Source organism: Brachypodium distachyon, chromosome 3, assembly GCF_000005505.3.
Source record: "Brachypodium distachyon strain Bd21 chromosome 3, Brachypodium_distachyon_v3.0, whole genome shotgun sequence".
In the NCBI taxonomy this organism is placed as follows: Eukaryota; Viridiplantae; Streptophyta; class Magnoliopsida; order Poales; family Poaceae; genus Brachypodium; species Brachypodium distachyon.
Genome location: NC_016133.3, coordinates 36044984 through 36068177, shown reverse-complemented (window position 1 = coordinate 36068177; position 23194 = coordinate 36044984). Strand labels below are relative to the sequence as shown.

General features: G+C 46.6%; 5 protein-coding genes across 10 annotated transcripts; 4 read left to right on the top strand and 1 right to left on the bottom strand.

Annotated features, from left to right (window-relative positions):
* Positions 1–129: 129 nt before the first annotated feature.
* On the top strand, positions 130–1672 carry LOC100841856 (pre-mRNA-splicing factor cwc22-like; the record flags this gene model as incomplete). Its single annotated transcript, XM_003572057.2, has 1 exon — positions 130–1672. A coding segment is annotated over one exon (1470 nt), but the record flags the coding sequence as incomplete, so codon positions are not given.
* A 1877-nt stretch (positions 1673–3549) lies between these two features.
* LOC100831053 (haloacid dehalogenase-like hydrolase domain-containing protein Sgpp) lies at positions 3550–5355 on the top strand. Of its 2 annotated transcripts, none has more exons than XM_010236715.3 (5): positions 3550–3897; positions 4046–4163; positions 4264–4418; positions 4516–4777; positions 4890–5355. In XM_010236715.3, exons 1-5 carry the CDS (start codon positions 3719–3721, stop codon positions 5067–5069), a joined length of 894 nt encoding a protein of 297 aa, XP_010235017.1. In that variant the 5' UTR covers positions 3550–3718; the 3' UTR covers positions 5070–5355. The 2 variants fall into 2 exon arrangements, with proteins under 2 accessions (XP_010235017.1, XP_003574363.2); XM_003574315.4 differs by having other exon boundaries at positions 3551–3897; positions 4043–4163.
* Positions 5356–6278: 923 nt separating this feature from the next.
* LOC100841548 (VAN3-binding protein) lies at positions 6279–11998 on the top strand. Of its 5 annotated transcripts, none has more exons than XM_024461525.1 (11): positions 6279–6420; positions 7305–7447; positions 8060–8161; positions 8469–8645; positions 8958–9086; positions 9187–9255; positions 9772–9912; positions 10029–10097; positions 10226–10760; positions 10858–10968; positions 11404–11998. In XM_024461525.1, the coding sequence occupies exons 2-11, from the start codon at positions 7445–7447 to the stop codon at positions 11598–11600; spliced, it is 1533 nt and encodes a 510-aa protein (XP_024317293.1). In that variant the 5' UTR covers positions 6279–6420; positions 7305–7444; the 3' UTR covers positions 11601–11998. The 5 variants fall into 5 exon arrangements, with proteins under 5 accessions (XP_024317293.1, XP_024317291.1, XP_014756960.1 ...); XM_024461523.1 differs by having other exon boundaries at positions 7305–7495; XM_014901474.2 differs by having other exon boundaries at positions 6280–6420; positions 7305–7340.
* On the bottom strand, positions 11801–16330 carry LOC100830440 (T-complex protein 1 subunit epsilon). The gene is made up of 9 exons (XM_003574313.4): positions 16028–16330; positions 15170–15488; positions 14647–14995; positions 14413–14545; positions 14286–14338; positions 13717–13819; positions 12775–12941; positions 12579–12692; positions 11801–12272 (listed from the first exon to the last, which is right to left on the bottom strand). Exons 1-9 carry the CDS (start codon positions 16224–16226, stop codon positions 12102–12104), a joined length of 1608 nt encoding a protein of 535 aa, XP_003574361.1. The 5' UTR covers positions 16227–16330; the 3' UTR covers positions 11801–12101.
* Positions 16331–17829: 1499 nt separating this feature from the next.
* LOC100830127 (dynamin-related protein 1E) lies at positions 17830–22904 on the top strand. The gene is made up of 15 exons (XM_003574312.4): positions 17830–18094; positions 18210–18273; positions 18362–18469; positions 19312–19413; positions 19587–19637; positions 19726–19787; positions 19883–19973; positions 20873–20937; positions 21024–21218; positions 21306–21425; positions 21497–21567; positions 21644–21869; positions 21940–21990; positions 22072–22446; positions 22525–22904. The coding sequence occupies exons 1-15, from the start codon at positions 17957–17959 to the stop codon at positions 22651–22653; spliced, it is 1848 nt and encodes a 615-aa protein (XP_003574360.1). The 5' UTR covers positions 17830–17956; the 3' UTR covers positions 22654–22904.
* The last annotated feature ends 290 nt before the right edge of the window (positions 22905–23194 follow it).

Genomic DNA, 23194 nt, shown 5'->3' with positions numbered 1-23194 from the left:
ATAAGAAAGAAAAAGAAGGTTTCCTCGATCGTCCGCAGGGGATCGATCCACATGGCGCGACCTAGCGCAGATGCGTTGGATGCCGCCGCCGACGTCGACAAGTCCGGCGCGAGGTACTAGAGAGAAAGCTGGGACGCGCTGCGGAGGAGCATAACCGGGCTGGTGAACAAGGCCACGGCAGCCAACATCCGGCACGTGCTTCCCGAGCTGCTCGCCGAGAACCTCGTCTGCGGGCGCGGTCTGCTGTGCCGCGCGCTCATCAAGTCGCAGGCAGCCTGCCCGGCCTTCACCGACGTGTTTGCGGCGCTCGCTGCCGTTGTCAACTCGAAGCTGCCCAGCGTCGGCCGCCTCCTCCTGGTCCGCCTCGCGATCCGCATCAGGCACTCCTTGCACAGCAACGACAAGCCCCAGCTGGTGGCCGCGGCGAGGTTCGTCGCCCACCTCGTGAACCAGGGCGTGGCGCACGAGCTGCTGGCCCTGGAGATCCTCGAGACGCTGCTCGCCAGGCCCACGGACGGCAGCGTGGAGGTGGCCGTGGGGGTTGTCAGGGAGTGCGGCGCCACTCTGCGCGACGCGTGCCCCCGTTTGCTCGACGCCGTGTTCGACGCCCTCATGAGCATCCTCCGCGACGGCAACATGGTCGACAGGCGCCGCACCGAGTTCATGATCGAGGGACTGTTGGCCGTCCGGAAGGCCCAGTTCCGGGCGCACCCTTCCGTCCGGCCGGAGCTAGACCTTGTCGAGACGGAGGACCAACTGACGCACCAAGTTGAGATCTCCAGCCGAGGTCTCGACCCCGAGAGCCACCTCGATGTGTTCAGCTTCAGCGCCACGTTCCTTCAGGACGAGGCTGCCTACGAGGACCTCAAAAGAAGCATGCTTGGTCTTGGAGGCGACCTTTCTTCTTCTGAAGATGAAGATGACGCACAAGTCTGCAGCAGCGACGAGCGAGACATGGAGGAGGAGGTGATGATCAAGGACGAGACCGCGACCGATCTGGTCGGCCTCCAGAGGACGATATACCTGACGATAATGTCAGCCGTCGGCTTCGAGGAAGCCGGGCACAAGCTGATGTCGGTCGTGAGGCCCGGCCAGGAGTCCGAGCTGTGCGCCATGCTCATCGAGTGCTGCCGCCAGGAGAGGACATACACCCGCTACTACGGCCTGCTCGCGCAGAGGCTCTGCGGCGTCCACCACAGGGCGTACCAGGCCGGCTTCGAGGCCTGCTTCTCGCGGCTCTACGCGAACACGCACCGGATGGGCACCGACGAGCTGCGAGGCAGCGCCAGGCTCTACGCGCACCTGCTGGCCACGGACGCCGTCTCGTGGCGCCGCGTGCTGGCCGGCTGCGTCAGGCTGACGGAGGAGGACACCACGTCTTCCTCGCACATATTCATCAAGTTGCTCTTCCAGGAGCTGTCGGAGCAGCTCGGGGTACCGCTGCTCAGCCGGAGGTTGAACGACCAAGACCCCGCGGTCCGGGATGCCCTTTTCCCCGCTGACTCTGTCCGGAATACTCGATTCGCCGTCAACTTCTTCACGGCGATTGGTCTGGCAGGTGTCACACAATCAGCCAGGGACTGTCTGGTTAACAACTGACTAGTAAGGTGTCCAATGGATAACGATGAACAGAACTTGATTCATACTTTTTTTTAAATGTTCGTCTCAATTTGCAGGAAGATAGGAAACTCGGTACTGTACAGAGGGATCTGATTTTCATTAAGATTTAGTTTCAGTTACTTCAACAGTAGGAACCTCGTAAGCACATTTTGCATTCCCTGAATCTGATTTATGAGGGCAAATTCTTTCAACTCGTGCTGTTAATCATTTATGTGACACACGAACATTTGCATGAATTTCCCTAAAAAATTGCATTGCCTGGATTCGAGAGAACCAAACAAAAAAAGGTGAGTGATGATGAAAAACAAGTCTCCAAATCTATTTTTATTACAATATGTTAAATTACAGTTGGTGGTCCCCCCCCACCCCCCCCCGAACCGAATCGAAACCGAGAAAGCCGGAAACGTTCGTTCCATGCCCCCACCTCCACCCTGTCGAAACATTTTCCACGCACACAAACAGAGGGACGGCTCATCCCCAAGCGTCTACGCCTCCAGCACCCGGATGAGGGCGCCTGCGCCGAGACGACCCGATCTGTCCCTGTCCGGTGAAAGAACGCCTAGATGGCCCCACAACGTCCATGGCCGCGTTGGAGAAGGCCGGCCGCAGCCTGTTTTGCGCCTCTGCGGCGCCAAGGAGATTCGTCGCGGCCTCCTGCACGCCCCAGCGACCTTCCCCGATGCCTTTGTCGTGGGCATGCTCCTCGTCTCCCGTCTTCCTCCTACGACTGCGAAGGAACAGAGCATATCGCCTCACCGCTTCTGCCCGTCGCGCCGCGATGGATCCAGGGGAGCCGTGCAACGACTTCCCCAACAGCAGCATTTGAAAAAGAATGATGTAGTACAAACTTATATGAACTATCAGGTATAAACATGTTTGTGTGTTTGAAGCCAAGTGCAAAAAATGGGATATTTTGTGAAGCAATTACAATTTATATGGTTTAAAATGACACCTATCCATTTTTTATACGAAGTATATCATATTGATAAAATTATAAACCATTTTAGTTACACAAAATACCTGTATATTACAATTAAATGGAAAACACAAAATACCTGTATATTAGTAACGGGTGATGCTTTAAGGCCCGCCACCTGTATAAACCATGGAAAAAAGGTGAGTGATGATGGGGAATTTATATCCTCCGTTTAATGGATATTGTAAGACTCATCCATCTACTTATCTCACAAATTTAGTGTTTTTTGGATGGTTTAAAAACAATTGACAGAATACTGAAGGGGATAGAAAGTGTCAACTATGCTTTATTGTTGTTCTACCTTTCATGGTTTTTGATACAAAGTTTTGCTACAGGTTGTGGGTGATGGTGCTATGTCGGTGTCTCTCTCCTCGGTCTCCCAACACATATAAGCAAAAAGAAAAAATACTACTCCCTCCATTCCGAATTAACTGGTGTGGATTTGCATAAGAATTTTTTTACCATGTTTTCTTAAAAAATTTATTAATTGGTGGGTATTGCATATAATTTTTTTAATGATCTGACCAAACATAAATTTTCTTGCACATGATTTTTTTAAAAAGATTGAACCCAACGATGAATCATTTGTGTTTACATATTCCTAAAAAACACATTTGTATTTTTAGGTAGAAGACATAAGATTCCTTGCAAAAATTGGCGGAAAGCCTAAAAAAAAGTGTCACTCCCTCCATTTGGGTTGACAAGGTCCAAATCTTTTAAATTCGAGATTACAAGATATGTGCGGTTGCTATTAGTGTTTTAATATGATATACTAGTATTATTTTTACATTAAATCATCCTTCTTCCTCTATCTTTCTACCAACTTGGTCGACTTACTGGAGAAGCTTGCAATTTTGCTAATTTATTTAGAAACCTATAAAAAAAAAGTAAAATGGCTTTTCCAAAAAACTGGAGAAGAGTAGCTTTTCGGAGAAGACCAGAACCGGAAAAGAAAGGGCCAAAGGTCAGGAGTGGTACGTCGCTGGCTGCTCGCTGGCATCTTGTTCTCGTGAACGGGAATCATATTCGATTCGATTCGTTCAGTCAAGGTTGGATACCCAGCCAGCAGCAGCGGAGAGGAAATTGCCGACGAGCTTCTCCCCTATTGGTACTCCCCGGCTGATGCGCGGTTCGCACCCACACGTGTGCCATCCGCTGCACTACTGGCCCGTCCCTGCTCATCTGGCCTCTCGACCTTCCCTACCGCCATTCTCGCCTCGCATCAGCGTCAGCAGCAGCGGAGGCGTTCGCTTGGCTCACCGGAGCGTCGCCGCGAACATGTCGACCGCCGCCGGCGACAGGTGAGCCTAACCCACACGGCCCCTTCCAAATTTTCCTTGGACGAACGAACCACGCACCGCGTCAGTCCTCTGTTTTGCTTTGCTTGCGGTTGTCTTTAACTCTGAACTGAACTTCCCGAACCTGAATCCGCATGGCATGGAGCAGCAGCAGCAGCGCCGCCTTGACGAAGCTGGCGCCGCTGGAGGCGGTCCTGTTCGACATCGACGGCACCCTCTGCGATTCCGACCCCTTCCACTTCCTCGCCTTCCGCGAACTCCTGCAGCAGGTGCGTGCGTTCAGCGCTTCGCATCTCCGATCTGAGCTGTTCTGGCCTTCTGGGGCTCAATCATCTCCGGTCTGTGAATCGAATCTCCATCTCCCCGCAGGTGGGCTTTAACGGCGGCGTCCCCATCACGGAGGAGTTCTACAGCGCCAACATCAGCGGCTGGCACAACGACGCCCTCGCCGGCGCGCTCTTCCCCGACCTCGACCACGCCGAGGCCATGGACTTCATGGACCGCAAGGAAGCCCTCTTCAGAAAGTAACCAACCCCATCTCACCTTCCCTTTCAAAATACAGCCACAGCCACACAGAATTCGTTTCAGATTGAAGCTGAGACATGGTCATGGTGTTTGCAGGATGGCGACGGGACAGCTCAAGGGGCTAGACGGGCTGCAGGATCTGTGCGGATGGATCGAGCGGCGTGGGCTGAAGCGCGCGGCGGTGACCAACGCGCCGAGGGAGAACGCGGAGCTGGTGCTGTCGCTGCTCGGGCTCACCAGCTTCTTCCCGGTGCTCGTCATCGGGAGCGAGTGCGAGAGAGCCAAGCCGGCCCCGGACCCGTACCTCAGGGCGCTGCAGCTCATCGGCGCCTCGCCCGATCACACATTCATATTCGAGGTAATCCAATGGAGATCAGATCACAGTGGATGATTCTCTACCTAGCTACTAGTCTTGTCAATTGTGATGGATGGATCCATGTTTGTTTTCATCCGGTGGTTTGTGTGATCAGGACTCGTCGTCGGGGGTCCGGGCAGGGGTCGCTGCTGGTGTGGCCGTGGTGGGGCTGACCACCGGGAACCCGGAGAAGGTGCTCATGGATGCCGGGGCGAGCTTGGTGGTCGGGGATTTCAGGGACCCCAAGCTGCTGGCCATTCTTCAGCAGCTGGACCCTGCACCTGCAGATAATTGAGCAAGCAAGGCTGATGCTTGCTGCTGGTAACTGGACACTGGCGACCAGCTGCTGCCATCATCACGATGATGAATAATTTTGCATTACTTGTGCTCCTTTGGGTGGTGCAGATTTACTCCAGAATTTGTCTAAATTTCTAGTTTATGGGAACGAATAAAGATCCAAGTTACATGTTGGCAAGGAAGGATTACTGAAATGTGAGGAAATTGCATTGGAGATCCTTAAACTTGGCAGCCATGTTTACTTTCAACCATAAACTCGCGGATTTGAAAAATGGTTCCTTAAACTTGACAAGTTGGGTCATTTTAATTCAAAATGACAATTTCGGACCAAATTAGGCCACGCTGGCATCTGACGTGGCTCGGGGGGTTCTTTTTGCAAAATTGCGGCTTCTGGAATCTTGCGTTGCCCCCCTTGAAAAATATGAGTTCTAACCCGCAGCTTAAATCCCTAATCCTAACCTCAGAAATTCCCAAATCTTCCCACTGCTCTCCTGAAGCAAGCGCCGGCCGTGTCGCTGTTCCAGTAGTTGCCGCAGAAGCCATCGACGTCCACACGATGGATGTCGATGAAGCCGCCGTTCAAGTCGTCGTCATCTACGCGATTCCATCTGTGTGGGTGTCGCCGGTTGTGCCGTCGGAGATTGTTGACAATCGCCTCCGGCAGTCCGGCCCTTCTGTTCTGTCGCTTCGTCTCCCTCGGGCGAGGCAGTGTAACTGAGGAGGACAAAGGCCCAACGGTTTAACACGCAACGAGTGAGTTTTTTTTTAATAAATCAAACATGCCACCTCTTTGTAGCGATGCCTGGACCGCGGGTTATAGGCCAAAAAATACCTGGGGTTCAATGAAAGAAAAACAGCGGCCGCAAATTTGCAAAGAAGACCCCCCAGCCACGTAAGATGACAGAGTAGCCTAATTTAGCCCGAATTCATCAATTTGGACGATAAGTGAACCCACATGCCAAGTTTAAGGGGACGTTTTTCAAATCAGCAAGTTTATGGATGAAAGTGAACATCAGTGCCAAGTTTATGGATCATGCATGCAATTTCCTCCTGAAATGTTGGTGTTTTTTCTTTTCTTTTGCTGGACCCTGTGGGCCAATCACTTCCAGTGGGCCTTGGCTCCCGGCTCCCTGTCAAACGGCTATACGATCCGATGCCTGCCTTAAATCCAGGGATTACGACAGCAAATTAGTGATCAAATATCGCCTCAAGAAACGAAATCAAGCTGCTGCTATGCCCGTTGGCTTGCGATCTCATCTCCATGCCCGCTCTGCTAAACTGAAACTCTTCTTCCTGTCGATCGGCTCAGCACAAGAAACGGAACATTCTCAGCAGGCACCACAGACCAGGTCAGTACTGCGTGCCATTTCTCTCTAGTTTTGAACGTCTTGACAGATTGCTGCTGCACAATCTGAGGAGAAAGCACTGATCTGATGATCTCTGCGACACGCGGAGTTTTGCCATGATCAGCGCGTCTATTGAGGGGCCAAGAGCACCTATACTGCCCAAGCTGCCCGAGTAGCACTCTTAAACTAACAAGAATCGAGCATTGCAGATCAAATTGACAGTACATTTTTCACCTGGGGAAAATCATATGTTATCACCCCAGCAGTACACTTTTAAAGCACCCGAGTTGCTTTGCACGAAAGCTTTCGTTATGGTTGATCATTTCAAAAAGAGTGCTAATCCTTCCCTTTTGTTCGGCGTCACAATCATTCTCCGTATCCACTGCAAATTTCTCTTGGACAGCAGATCAAATTGCATGACTACCATCTAATCATCTATTGTATTTTACCACATAATCATACACTTCTTCTTTTAACGATACACGCGGTACGGCACAGCGATATTTTCCATTCTCATACACCATAAGTGGCAACCATAAAGCAATGCCAAATTTCCATAGTAGGACCATCTCCTCGGCCTAATCCACACTAATTGAGGCCTAGTTGGTTAGTCTCCAGAGATCCATTCCACAAGAAGCATTGCGAAATCTGCCCGCTTTTCGCCGTTTACTGCTCCACTTGAGCATCGGAGATCCTGGGTGGGGAAAGATTTGCCCAACAGGATGTTGAAACGAAAGCGGTTTCGACATACAATACAGAGCATTCTGCATCTTGTGGGGAGTGGCAGCTATAATAATAGACCCTCTTACTGCTAATACAGTGCGTTTGCCGTCTGTGTCTACCTTTTTTGGGAGGTGTTTGTGATATAAATACTTGTACCCATGCAGGTGTCATAACATCAGTGCATAGGGCTTCCTAGTAAGGTAAGTCTTTCTTCTATCAAGTGCTTGTCTTCAGCATAAGCTTCACGGTGCTTACTGCTACTCTAGTTCTCCCCCTTGAAGTGCCTATCTTCAGGCTAAGCTTGATGGTGCTTACTGCTACTCTAGTTCTCCCCCTTGAAGTGCCTACCTTCATGGTGCTTTGCTGCTACTCTATAGTTCTCCTCCTTGTTTTCTTTTAGATACTTTCCTTCTTGTTTGCTTGCTTCTTTTAATAAACTAATACCTTATTGATCATAAGTTTCTTTAAGTTAGTCTACTCTGTTTTTATTATTGTTTGAAGTAATTCTATATTTTTTGTTTCTACTTATTGTAGACCATTAGGCAAGTTCCATTGAAAAGGTACTGCTCATGGAAATGTTGCAAATATTAATCTGAGTCCAATGTAGATCATCTCAAAGTTTTAGCATGGGGAAACAGATTGTCTTACCTGAAACTTGGCTCTCCAATAATTTTATATGTGCAGTCAATTAGGAAAATGCTTTAATACAATAATTTCAGCTGTTTTCTAGTGCTTGTTTTCTACCAAATTGTCCATAGCAAGAAAGACGAATCATGAACAGTCTACACTGTTGGTAGGATCTTGATATCGCATTTAGTGGACGACAAAAACTTGGCCCTGACTATAAATAAGGCAGTGCTAGGATCATCTTTTCTCATTGCTAATCCATTCCACTGATCAGATTCTGTTAAATCTTTAGGCGGTAAACTGGTTTATGCAGCAGAAAATGGAGCATTTCAGGAGAGGAGTGGAGTTTGGGATGGCCTCCTTCCAGAGATGCCATTCCTTGTCCTGTCAAATGGTGATGAAACTTTCCTCCTTGCTTCGTCTTCTTCTCCTCATAAGATATAATTTTATTTAGCTGTACACAAAATAAATTATCCAAAGAGATGTGGCTAAGTCTACTATAATACAATCTTTACAAATTTTAAGCACTGCTTGTAAATTTTGACACAACTGCATCTTATGACAGTATTTAGAGAAAGGATCAACTGTTCTTTTTCTTTTCTAGACTACAACTGTTTCAGCAACCTACGGCTGCATCTCCATTAGCATGTTCTGATTACCAAGCTGATGGCTCACTGATCATCTGCTGGATGTTCAAGCAGGCAGAGAGCATGCAGATCGACGCGCAGAAGGTGGCGAGCATCCGTCGCACGGATAAGTCGTCGTCACGGGGTACGAAATGCGCAGAGATGCCGGTGATCCCTGAACAAGCAATGGAGTTCCTCTCTCGGACATGGAGCCCCTCCTCCTCGGATCTGTTCCAGATACTCTCCCCCAGTGTATGTTTCCCTGGCTGCTCGCATACAATGGACCACACCTCCCATTCCATTAAACAACAGAGGCTGGGTGTCGACATTCATTAATCTCTGAAGCAACTTCATCATAATTTGGAACCCATTCAGATGTAATACTCGATGCGCGTGAACTTTGCTTTAATATCAGTAAAATTTCTGAAAGATGTGTACCGAAACACGAGCGGTAGTACATTACATTATTATCATGTACTTTCCTTTGCATCTTCGATGCGTAAATTAAGAATGTTCAGACCAACTTCTAGTTCTAAGTTTTAATTACTATTTTTCTGCCAACAGTGCCTAGGAACATCACCGGAAGACCGTCAGGAAGGCGAGGGGAAGGAAGATGAAGACGGAGAGGAAGATCTTGGCACGGTCCCATTCGACGGAGACAAAGGCCAATTGTTCAATCAGACTCAGACATGGGTAAGCCAGTGAGTTGTTGAATTGTTATGGCAATTGAGAGAGACGTCTTGTGATATATTCCTGTGATTATCAATGTGATGTCCTTGGTTTTACGTGACAGAGAGTTTTAGCCAGCGGGAAGCCGAGCTCCAGGCAGCAGGGCAAGCATAGGCTCCACCAGCCTACTTGGGTAAGGACAACAAGTACACTATAAATAGTACTCCCTCCGCTCCATAATTCTTGTCTCAAATTTACCCAAAAATTGATATATCTATTTCTAAAAAGTATCTAGATACATGTAATATTTCGACAAGAATTATGAAACGAAGGGAGTACAAATGTTATGAAAACATTTTGACTTGTAGCTATATACCGACATGGAAAGAGAGAAAATACCAGAAACGATAACTGAATCTTCGAAAAGAATTAACTAAGAATTGACCTATGCAGATGCATGCTCTAGGTACAATTACTTTGTGTATATTATTGATTAGTGGTCAGAGTTTTAGAACAAATTTGCACATTCCAAAATGACATGAATAAATAAACAAAGCTTTTGTTCTCGTGAAAACAAAACAAATCTAATCAAGTACAGTACAGTGATTGGTTGTCGGATTTGTCAAGAGTGTGTTTTCATTTGCATCTTCGAAGAATGTTCAGACCAACTTCTAATTCTAACTACTACTTTTTTTTTTGTGCCAAACAGTGCCTAGGAGCATCACTGGAAGACCGTCAGGAAGCCAAGGGGAAGGAAGACGAAGGCGAAAACGAAGATGGAAAGGAAGATCTTGGCACGGTCCCATTCGACGGAGACGAAGGCCAATTGTTCAATCAGACTCAGACATGGGTAAGCCAGTCTGCCAGTGAGTTGTTGAAATTGTTACGGCAATAGAGAGAGACAACTTGTGAATTGTGATCTTTCCCTGTGATTACCAATGTGATGGCCTTGGTTTTATCTTGCAGAGAGTTTTGGCCAGTGGGAAGCCGGGCTCCAAGAAGCAGGGCAAGCATAGGCTCCACCAGCCTACTTGGGTAAGGACAGCAACACAAGGAACTGACTGATTCGCGTGACAACGCTAATTAAGCACAGTGAGTCTGTCGTCGGATTTGACAAGAGAGAGTGTGTGTGTGTGTGTGTGTGCGTGTGTTTCGGCGCGCAGCTGAACGTGGGGCAGCTGAGCGCGGTCCTGCGCGGCTACTTCCTGGACAGCATCGTCTCCGTCGCCGGCAGCCAGCGGCGGCGCCGACGCCGCCGCGACGAGCTCCGGCTCCACTCGGCGCAGGCGCACGCGGCCGTCTCGGTGGCGCAGCTCGCCGCGGCCATCGCCGGCATCGTGTCGTCGGAGCCGCGGGAGGACAGCAAGAAGCTGGGCGCGGTGCTGGCGTCCGCGGCGGCGCTGGTGGCGACGGTGTGCGCGGAGGCGGCGGAGCGCGCCGGCGCCGGCGGGCCACGCGTGGCCTCCGCCGTGAGGGCGGGGCTCGAGACCAGCCGCCATTCCCCCGCCGAGCTCCTCACGCTCACCGCGGCGGCCGCCACGTGCCTCCGTGGCGCGGCCGCGCTCAGGCTCAGGGGCGCCGCCGCCGCGGACGTCGACAGAGGGATCGGAAGCGCTGGAGGCGATGACGATGCCTTGGCCGTGAGCATCAGTGCCGGCGTCCAGAAAGGCGTCGCTCTCAGGGTCTGCCTGCCTTGCGGTGAGAGTCTGAGAGACAAGGCATATCCTTACGGCCTTCCGCCCATGCCGCGGCATTGCTAATGAAGATGCACGACATTGATTTGATTGTATTGCAGGGAGGGTGCGGGTGAGGACGGTGGCCGTCTTCCCCCAGCGCGGCGGCAGAACGGTGGCGTTGAGGCTAGGGAAGAAGCGCCTCCGGGGCGCCTTCGCCACCTACGACGACCGTAAGCTCCAAATCAACCGTCCCAAAAATAAATCTCCATCTGTAGCAATCTCTGTCGTGTCAGCACAGTGGATTGATCAGTGTAGTACGGAGTAGCGTTATTTACCTACGTCGCACACCGCGCACGCCATGGCACCAATTCTTGGCCGGGCAAGCAAGCAAGCACCGTCTCTTCGTCGTCTTCCCGTTTGCCCCACCTGCGCCCACGCGCCCGCACGCCGCTTGCACGCATCACCTGAAAGAAGCGTTCCGCTCTTCGTCTTCTTCCATCGATGGCTCAGTCCTGTCTGGACGTCTCGTCTTTGGTCCGTGCAATGCCACGCCATGCATGGTCGACGGCACGTCGCAGCCCACTTGCGTTTTGCTGATTTGCTCACGTGCTACTCGTACTGACACCATCTCTGTCGGCCGTTGATTTTTGTCGTGATCGATGCAGATGAGGTCCTCGGGGTGTCGTCTTCGTCCTCGCCGGGAGAGACGGTGGCGGTGGTCGACGGCCGGAGGTGCTTCGCGGTGGCGCTGACCACGTCGGCAGGGACGGTGAGGCTGCTGCTGGAAGACCAGACGCACTGGAAGATCTGGAAGGCCGCCATAGAGGGCATGCTGGCCGACGCAAAGCTCAAGCATGTGTGAAGCCAGTTAATGAGATGATTCTCTGCTTGATGTAAAATTATGTGACAAGCCCTTGAGCCACATTGCATTAGAGTATAATCGATAATAAATCAAGGTTTTGGCTCTTCTCCATCTGTTAAACATGCATTTCTCCCCCTCCAGAAGTCCAGATTGGACTGATGGTGGCACCGATTCCTCTATAGCAGAACAGATTAAATGCATTTAACTCACGGATGATTGAATAATCAATTTTAGATGGTAAAAGGTACGAGCAAAAACATCCAAACTATATAGCATTAAGCATCTGAAAATATAGGGGTGAAAAATGAGATTGTTCATCCAAACTTCTAAGCTACAGGAAGATATTTCATGCGCTACAGTGTGGATGAGCGTCACAGCAAAAACACACAGGTTGCTCGCTAGCTCCACCAAACAAACACAACTGCTTCAGGTCTGGTAGACTAATTGCTTGCCAGTTGTCACATCCAGCTTCGTTGTCCATGCTTGCAATATAGCCAATACTCAGAACTCGGACGGAGTGATAACATCGTCAATCTTGAGAATCATCTTCACCACCTGCGTTGCCAGCAATAACTGCTGCTGCTTGCCAATCAGGGTTTCAAACACGTTCTGCTCTCTCATGTCGTTCGTCCCGACATCGTTGCAGTCAATGCCACAGTGGGGATTGCCTTCCTGCAGAGGTGGCCAGGCAATCTCATCCATGTTATTCACAAATGTGAAACAAGTTATCAAAAACAGCCTAGCACAGTATAACTAGCATACGAACACCAGTATTTAGGAACATCGATCTTGAACCACATGTACAATGACCAACGTTGCATTGAAACACACACACAAGGATTTAGGCATATTGATCGGGCTAACAAGTACAATGAACGATGTTGCACTGAATCGACAACAACAAAGATGAGACAGTTCAGATTCACAATTGCTATTAGAGAACACACTGGAGGGCAAAGGACAGCAGAAACACTATACCTTAACTTGCTGAGATTTTACTGCAGTCAGTGTATCAATAGGTGGCAAACCACTGTTTTCAGCTAAGGCTAGTGGAATGCCGTCCAACGCATCAGCAAACGATCTGATTGCATACTGCAAGTACAGAGAAATGCAATTAAATGACATTGCACCTTGTTGCAAACTTGCAACTTAGATGTCGAAACTCAGCAATTACCTGCTCAACTCCAGCATATCGATCTGCAGCAGCATCGACAGCTATTGAGCAAGATATCTCAGCTGAGCCGCCACCATAAACAATAGAGTTATTGCGGATAAGATTCCTAGCCACACACAGAGCATCATGAATACTTCGCTTGGCCTCCTCAATCATCATTTTGTTGCCTGCAGAGTAGCAGTAAGTTTTCATCATGGAAACTCCAATCACAGTATATCTTTTATCTTAGGTCATGACTGCAATGTATAAACTGACGTTCAGAATCTAAAGCTAGCGGTCATCCATTATTCCCTGCTTTCCATCATTGCTTAGGTTGCAGTTTGAGGCCTTGGAATTATATATCTACAAGCAAATGCAACAAAAAACTAAATAGCACTATATCACATGATTAGCACTATATCACATGATTGTGATGTGATGATACGATATTTTATCAATTCTACAAACCCGCTGGTTAGGTATGACAAGGCACTGTCAAATTATGATCTGATATTGAAACGAACATGATGACAGGACCAGGCAGTCAATTTATTGACTAAGGACCAACAATATCGTAAAGTTTTTATATCATACAGCGCAATCATCAGTTTGTTGTTCAGAAAGTTTTGATCCTTTTTCAAAGCAAAAGCAATAGACTTTATTTCATACATTTTAGTGCAGGGTCTGTATGATTCAATGGATTATATCTGCACGATAAATATGTAAATCCAGATTTATGCAAGTAAACCAGATTCAACAATGCAATGCATAATAGTGAAACTGGCAACTACTATATCGCCAACACTTGTACAATTAATTCAACTTTATGTGATGCAAAAGTGTCGCTCAGTTGGATTGGCAGATTGACCATGACGGGCTGAAAATAAAAACATGCGTGACCTAGAAAATGATGTGGAGATACATGCATGTGCAAACAAGAAGATGCATACACATCAGACGTACCACCACGAATGAAGATAGTTACAGCTCTGGAATTTGCACACTTCTCGATGTAAAGCATTCGATCTTTTGTTGTTCCAAATGACTTCTCTCTAACTAATCCAGCCTGTTTAAGCACAGCATGCAAATAAATGGAACATGTGAGCTACTGATAACTGGTGATACAACAAAACAGATTTTAAGCATAGCGAGCCATTTGACAGGGAATATTTTCCATTAGAATTACTGTTCAAAAAGAAAGACTTGCTGTATCAGAGGGAAGTGACAAGCCTACTCAGGCACCAAGAATCGTGTAAAAATTAACACAGGGTTGAGATTCAGTATTCAATTGAAATTTCAGCGGTCAATCCAGTTTAACTAATAATTTTGCTCGATGTGCTTGCTATCAGAAATAATTGCGAAGTATACACACACACATAAAAACTCGTGTCAAGCCAATGCTTAATCTGCACATCTCGTCTCAACTATATAATTTCACTGCACAGCCGAACACCAGTCAACAGAATATACAGCAACACAAAAGCGTGCATTCCTTGTTACTGAAGGAAAAGACACATGCAAAGCAGTTGTACCTTTCCAAGCTTTTCAGGACTCAACTCTTGGAATCTTGGAACAATCCGCCCCCCTGCAGTCAGTTTTCAAATGTTAGGCACCATCTTTAAAAGAAATTCAGGCTCACATAGAGGTATTCGTACAGACCTGTAGCTATGGCAATCAATTCCAATTCAACACCACCAACCCATCTGACAGCAGGCAGATTTCTATGCATAAGCAAGTGATTGGCTTCATCGTCAAAACCCCATTGGCAAATAACCAAGGTTGCACCAACATCCTATGTGAAAATACAAATGACCGAATCAAACATGCAGCCTGGTATGATACAAACTGAATACACTTCATACAAAGGTTATCATTTTGCCCTCTACTGCTTACCTTGCATTTCTGAACCATTTCATCAAAGTATTTCTGCTCTTGCTCACGCAGAGTCTGGAATTTTTCTACAGTGTCAATGTCAACCTTATGCTTTGTCTTGGGCTTCGGGGGCTCAAATGGGCAGGTCAAGATGGCAATATTAGCATCCTCAATTCTCTTTGGCATTTGTGGATGGCTCATGTCTTTGTCAACAGCAATTCCGTATATTAGCTCAGTGTCCTCTAGCTTCCCACCAACCTTGCCTTCTACTTTAATCAAGTCCAAGTTTACATCCTTCCTTTCCAAATCAGCAACTGCAAGGACTGCCTTGACAGCAATCTCAGCAAGCATCCGCTTACAACGGTTAACACTGCAGAATAAGGATAATGGATCGAATCACACAAAAGAGTAAAAAAAAACTGCACCGATGATTGAATTTACGCGTAAGGAATTTCTTTTAAGGCTGAAACAAAGATAACTCCTGACAGGATCAAAAGATTGTCTACAAAATTGATAGGGCAAGTGTGAATATTGTAAGCCTTACATCTTTGAGGACAGAGTGGTCATGCAGGTCTGCACCAAAGGCTCTATATTTGTGGCCGTGAACTCAAACTTATTGGAGATGTGTTCAAGGTGGTCAAAAGCTATCCGCGAGGCCATCTCATAACCTTCCGCAATCCTTATTGGATGAATACCTCGCTCAAGAAGTTTTTCAGCTTGCTCCAGGAGCGACCCTGCCATGACCACCACCCCAGTGGTACCATCCCCAATTTCATAGTCTTGACTGCGGGATAGCTCCACCATCAGCTTTGCGATCTGGTTGTCAACATCCATTTGTTCCAGGATTGTTGCACCATCATTTGCTGAAAGTTCATAAGTACTCATTCAGTAAACAAACACCAAAGGCAAAATAACACTCTGATACGCAATCTATACATGAGCCGCTCAATAAACTGTTCAAAGCAAAATCCCCAATTTCCAAATCCACGCAGCATGTCCACGGTGACTCATTTCAAAACCCTAAAACTACATAAGCAACTGGCCTAGCCATTGCGCCAGTAAAAGGGACCTTCCCTCGAAAACAGTACAAAATAGTTGACTGCAGAAATGAAAGTCCATTCTCACATCCAGCGAGTGCCGGAACTGAACAAAATTACTATCTGAATAAACTAGCTAGGGCATCAAATCAGAGCCATTTCCAGCAGAACTAACAGTCCTATAAACACCCAGATCTCAGAACAGATACCGCATACTACCCACCAAAAATACCTAATCCTCAAAGCAAGTGATGCAATGACCAGATCCCATGCGAGCAACGCACCAAGGAACCTTGAGATAAGCTAATATCAGGAAGCAGAGGGGAGAGGGGAGTGGGAGTGGGTGAGGGGGGGTCGGCGGTTACTGATTGTGACGTCGCCGTCAGGGGACTGGAGCATCTTGTCCATGCCCTTGGGGCCGAGCGAGGTGCGGAGGATGCGCGCGACGGCCTTGCCGCCGGCGACGTTGGCCTTGTGCGCATCGAGCCCCCGCAGGCGCGACTTGCTCTCCTGCTCCCTCAGGATGATGAAACGCCGGCCGAACTCGTCGAAGACCAGCACCATGGCCGCCGCCTGCTACGAGTGCGCGAGTGCGCGCTCTGTTCGGAGGGACGAGTCGGATCGCGCCGGGAGGAGGCGGCGCGAGGGGAGTGAGAGGGCGGGCGTTGCTGCGATCTCTATAGGCCTAGCAAAAACCCTTCGCGAAAGCTCTGCAAAGGTCTTCACGAATGGGCCGAGCCCCCGGGTACATGGGCCACAATATGTGCCGGGTAGACAAATCAGGGTCTGTTTGGACCTTGAAACGCTAATAGCGTAGAAGGCCCATCACGATCGCAGGGAGAGGTTTGAAATCCGGGGCGTGGAATTTCGGAACAACTTTTGACTGGCTGTGAACCTGACACCGTCCTTATCAGCCCGTGCTGTTCCCGAACTACCCTTGTGCCTTCTCCACGAAGGATGAGAAAAGTGCCACGATATGACGATGTACAGTTGCTTAGAAAATTCGTGGCATAGTTTACTCTTTTCATGTTTATTAAGAGCATCCACAATGTGAGGAAAAAGTGAGTCTTGAGCAATTTTCATAGCCTTTGGTCCAGCCTCTTATCGGTATGGGTCGGAATCGTGTGAACTCCGGGATCGGACGCAATCGAGCTCCGCAAAAATAAACGGGCACCCGCTTCACTCCACGAATTCATCTACTTGGAGCTGAATCATTCGGATTCTCTCCAACTGTGGATCTAGGAGCCAGAGCATGACCGAATGACGGGTCCTACATCTCTTGGCTTGCAAAGTGTTTGTAGCCATACTCGTGACTAACTCTTCTCCCTGCAAAGAGAGACTAGGAATTGCTTCATGAAATCATGAGAGGAAAAAAATGTTTGAATCAAATGATCTACTCCTTTCGTTCCATATTAAGTGACTCAAATTTGTCCAAATATGAATATATTTGAACCCACGAGACGTCTAGATACATGTAATATTTCATCACTTAATATGGGACGGAGGGAGTAGAAATTAGATTTGTTTTTAGATGGAAAGCTCATTTTGATTCTCCGAGAACATATTGTTTGGAAAAAAATTACTAGTTATTTCAAGACAACGCAAGGATCATATTCATTAGGGTGTTCCAAAGAAAACCAGGATGTTTACTCAATTGATAATTTAAACAAAATGCTCAATTTGTTCGAACGATTTAATATCCTAGTATCGTCCTAACAAAACAAAATCGTGGTGTCACAACATGTTACTCCCTCCGATTCTAAGTTGTTGTCGAAATATTACATGTATCTAGACGTCTTTTAAAAATAGATACATCCATATTTAGGCAAATTTGAGATAAGAATTTAGAATCGGAGGCAGTACTATTTTGCTTTTCAGCCCACACTGTTTTATAATTGTTTTTTGAAAAATCACATTACTATTTGTCTAGAAAATCTTCATAAATATCAAGAGAAATACTCTCCATTCTTTTGAATTTCAATTCAAATTAAAAGTTCAAGTGACCGGAGCTAAAAAAAAGTTCATAGTGACCGAAGCCGACTTGGACCTTCTTTTTAAAAATTTCTTGACTTGGAATATCGCAAGGGGCAAAACCGGCAGTTACAAATACACGTCCGTTGGTTCCCTGCCAATCCGATACAATTCCACGATAGCGACGCCCCTCTGCTTCTTTCCGTCCACAGCTCACGCCCTCACGCGGAGCAGCAGAGCGCCGCCCTCTCCCTCTCTTTCTCCGCGGCTCTCGCGCCTTCCATAACCTTCCACCTGCTCCCACCGCCGGGGCCGCAGCAGCGATGGCGGCCATGGGGAACGTGATCGGGCTCGTGAACCGCATACAGCGCGCCTGCACCGTGCTCGGCGACCACGGCGGCGACGGCGCCCTCCCCACCCTGTGGGAGGCACTGCCTTCCGTCGCCGTCGTCGGCGGCCAGGTCCGCCTCCTCCCGCGGATCGCCTCTGCCCCCACCCCTAGGGTTTCCTCTTCGTTTGTTGATTACTGAGACGCTTGGTTTGATTTTTGTTGGGCGCGCGGTTGTGTGCGTGCAGAGTTCGGGGAAGTCGTCCGTGCTGGAGAGCATAGTCGGGCGCGACTTCCTTCCTCGCGGCTCGGGTATGGCCGCGAATTTTGCGCCTGGATCTTTGTTTTTGTTGCCGCGGTTTTGAAGTTTAATTTTGGGTTTGTGCGTTGTGATTCGAAGGGATCGTGACGAGGAGGCCGCTGGTTCTGCAGCTGCACAAGACGGAGGAGGGGGAGAAAGACTACGCCGAGTTTATGCATATGCCCAGGCGCCGGTTCACTGATTTCGGTGAGCTTCCTCTCTCTCTGCCCGCGCGCGCATACAACTTCATTGATGTGCAATTAGGTGTTGTTCTGGGGTTATGCTTTGAGATTGCTGTACTCGATAGGAGTAGTAAACAAGCAACACAAGGGCTCGTTACCTATGTTTACTGTGATTCGCCCGATACTAGCAGGTGCAGTGGAATGATATCCGTAATTGTGTCGGCATCATTGCTTGGTTAAAGCTTAAATGTTCTGCACAGCTACATATGTGATTCTATTCAGGCTGTGTGCATGCATAAGCTGGGAGTGTTAACACCACAAGGATAACACATGTTAGATAAAGTTCAATGGTCACTCTCCAGTCTCCATTCTACGAGGATAGCTCAGAATACATTGTGAATTTGATTAAGTTGCTTGAATGAGTAGTGCATTGCCATCAAGGATGTGACGGCCGATGAGTAGGTGTTGATGCTGCGAGTAGCACCATTCCTAGGGCTATATATAGGTGCATTGAAACTATTTTGCTTGACCAATACAAGTGGTATGGATTAATTTTCTCTACCCTTCTCGTCCTACAAGTTCAAGTATTACGCGTTTGTGGTCAGGCTGATTTGTACATTTCAACATGTATCCAAAAATAGCATACACCTCATTTGTAAGAAAAAAACACGATCACCTGCATGCAATGATGGCTCTTCTGTTTTTGTTTTCTTAACCTCCCCCTGAGCTCTAGTCCTTCCTTTCTGTTTCTTTATGTACCTCCTGGAGCCAGGGTCTTCCTTCCGCTGAGGTTGTTTTGTAAAAAAAAAGCGACACAAGTCAATGATTTACTTATTGAGTACTCGCTGCTGATGTTTCTTTCTGCAGCTCTTGTGCGAAAGGAAATCGAAGATGAAACTGATAGGTTGACAGGGAGGACAAAACAAATATCTCCGGTTCCTATTCATCTCAGCATATACTCACCAAATGGTATTATACCGTGGGCATAACTTACTGGTCCATTGTTTGTTATTTTGAAGGAGAACGTTGCTGCTGGTTTTTGCTAAATATGAATTTCCAGTTTATTTTTTTACGAACAGCACTATAACTTCTCTATTTGACAACAGTAGCCAAGTATCTCTGATTTTCTTTTAATATTACAGTGGTCAACTTAACATTGATTGATCTGCCGGGTCTAACTAAAGTTGCCATAGGTATGCGAATGTCTACACTTTTTTTTATGACTCTAATTTATGCAATGTTCACCAGGAATTCCATTCACCATGTTGTCATCTTTTTCAGAGGGACAGCCTGAAACCATTGTCGAGGACATTGAAAACATGGTGCGCCTACATGTTGATAAGGTATTGATATTGCTTCAATTGGTGGACATGCCCATACATAAGATGTGCATGTAGATTTTTACTAATGGAGTGACGCATGCTACCTTCTTTTGTAGCCAAACTGTATTATACTTGCTATATCTCCTGCTAATCAAGATATAGCAACATCTGATGCCATTAAGCTTGCTCGGGAGGTTGATCCAACCGGTATGAACCAAAGTTCTGCACTTGCTTTACTGGGATGTACTAATTCTATTAGCTCATATACCATGCTTCAGTGTTATGCTAAATAATTATGAATTGGCTTTTGTTTTGTATGTCTATTTGCCTCTCATAATCTTTGTTGTGTTCATTTGGTTCAACCATTTTGGCACTATTAGTGCTTGACCTGAAAAATAGCAACATAATCATCATTTAGGATAATCTCCATGCATAATTCAGCGTATGTTTGGTAGAAACTGAAGTTCATCTGTGCTGACCGTTTCTTAAGGTTGAAGAAAACTGCGACACTGCTTTGCAGTATAGGGTTAGTACCTAGAAAATTATCAGTGGAATTCATAATTTCCGTTGCTGCCATGAATTTTGTAAATAAAAATCATCGTGCTATCTACACATCAACTTACCTCATTGCACATGCCTTACTTTCATATCTATTTGTCCGAAAAATTTGCAACTGTATCATTCAGTAACTTGAAGCTTGTTTACAACCCTAGATGTTTTACTCTGACTGAGCAGGGAGCATATCAGGGTAACACAGTTAAAATAGGAGAATGGGAGCTCAAATCTTAGCCACTAGGTCAACTTTGAGTGGCATATATCAGGTAGAATAAAAATGTGGGGAAGGCATCAGATGATTAGAAAAAAGGGCAATGAATTCGAGTCTTTTGGAAAGTTTCTAGGGCTTTTGGGGTTGGATATTGATTATTTAGCCATATACTACGTAGATTCACTTCAATGACTTATACTACTGGTTCTAGTTTTCATATTTTAAGGTTTGTTTCAAATTATGATATGTTCCTCACAATGCTACAAATATACTACAACTATATCCTTGTGATTCACTTCATGTACCATATTTCTTGCCTGAGCATTTTAAATCTGTTCAGGTGAAAGGACCTTTGGTGTGTTGACTAAGCTTGATTTGATGGACAAGGGAACAAATGCGCTTGATGTATGTTTCTTTTTACTTTATTTTCCCTTGTATATTTGGGCTTATCATTGAACATTTTATTCCTAATACTCATTCGTCTCACCAAGGTTCTTGAAGGAAGAGCCTACAGACTACAACACCCATGGGTTGGAATTGTTAACCGTTCACAAGCAGATATCAACAGGAATGTTGACATGATTATTGCTAGGAAAAAAGAACAAGAGTTCTTTGCTTCTAGTCCTGAATATGCTCATTTAGCCAGCAGGATGGGTTCAGAATATCTTGCTAAACTTCTTTCACAGGTTAAAAAATAAATTGTTCCGGTTTTTTCATTTTGTGAATGTAAGATAGTAGTTGTGTGGTCACACAATGCTGTGTCTATATTTCAGGAACTTGAGGCAGTGATCAGGGCACGCATTCCAAGCATAACATCTTTGATAAACAAAACTATTGATGAGCTTGAATCTGAGATGGATCACCTTGGTAGACCTATTGCTTCTGACGCTGGGGTAATCAACTGAACTTTTGAGTTAAATTGCATTTGAATCAAACAGGCAAATGAACACAATTGCTTGTGCAGGCTCAGTTATACCTCATCTTGGAGCTTTGCCGTGCATTTGACAAAATATTTAAAGAGCATCTTGATGGGGGGTAAATTTCATTTTGAGTACTTCATTTCTTATTTAATTTTTCGAAAGATCTGTAACGTGGATGCAAATATCTGCAGACGACCTGGTGGTGATCGAATATATGGGGTCTTTGATAACCAACTCCCTTCTGCTCTGCGGAAGCTTCCATTTGACCGCTACCTCTCTTTGCAAAATGTTAAGCGAGTTGTATCAGAAGCTGATGGTTATCAGCCTCATTTGATTGCTCCCGAGCAAGGATATCGTCGACTGATCGAATCTGGTCTTAAATATTTTAGAGGGCCAGCTGAAGCTTCCGTAGATGCTGTAAGTATCCTCCTGTGGTTGCCTGCTTTGCTATGTTTCCTCCACTTAGTTGCTTTTACCATCACTGCAGGTGCATCTTGTTTTGAAAGAGCTGGTAAGGAAATCAATTGGGGAGACTGAGGTTGGTTGTTTGGCACTTCAATTCCAGCACCACTTATAATCTATCCTGTTATTTAATTACTGAATGATATTGTATCACTAGGAATTGAAAAGATTTCCCACTCTTCAAAAGGAGCTTGCTGCTGCATGCTACCAGGCCCTGGAAAGATTCCGTGAAGATGGTCATAAAACTGCTCTACGATTGGTTGATATGGAGTCGATGTATTTGACGGTCGATTTCTTCCGCAAGCTTCCACAGGAAGTGGACAAGGCTGGAACTGGAAGCCCTCCCACTCCTGCTGTTGATCGGTACACTGACACACACTTCAGGAGGATTGCTTCTAATGTGTCCTCATACATTGGGATGGTATCTGAGACACTGAAGAATACTATCCCCAAGGCTGTTGTTCACTGTCAAGTCCGGGAAGCCAAGCGGTCCCTGCTTAACTATTTCTATACTCAAGTGGGCAGCAAAGATGTAAGTGTCTTCTTTTGTGTTCTAACTGTGTTCACCTCTGCTTCTTTCAGTCCTTTCAATGATCAATTTCCTGTGTAGGCTAAGCAGCTCGCACTACTCCTTGACGAGGATCCTAATCTCATGGACCGTAGGCAGCAATGCTTTAAGAGGCTTGAGCTATACAAGTCCGCAAGGAGTGAGATTGATGCCGTGTCATGGGCGCGATGAAGGTACTATGTGCTTGCTGTATATGTTCACATTGTTAGTTAAACAGATTATACTTTTACAAGTGCAGAATTAACCGTCAGTTATTGGGCACTTCTTTTGCCAGATCTCAGTTACCTGTGTTGTATAACTTCTAGCTATTAGTATGAATAGTGTTCTGTATATATGACTTGAGTGTGGTCAGGAACTGGTGATCTTTCAGAATCTGTGTGCATACTTCTAGGCAGAAGTAAGGATTTAGTTTGTTTATGGTACTTTTAGTAGGATGCATATGCTGATTCTCAAATCTCAAGCTCCTATATCTCTTAAAAAACCCTACACCATTTCCAGACCGTAGACTATAGAACTTAGACTTGCAGGCCATCTTGCCTTGATCTGCAACCAAACACTACCTTGGACTTGCAGGCAATTTTGCCCATACCTTTTCTGCTTCTTTTAGTTCTGAGACTTCTCAGACCATCCGTTAGCTGCTGCTACTGCTAACTAGTAGTACAAAGACCCCCAACGAACCGTCCTGGCCTTAATAGCAAAAAGGTAACCATCC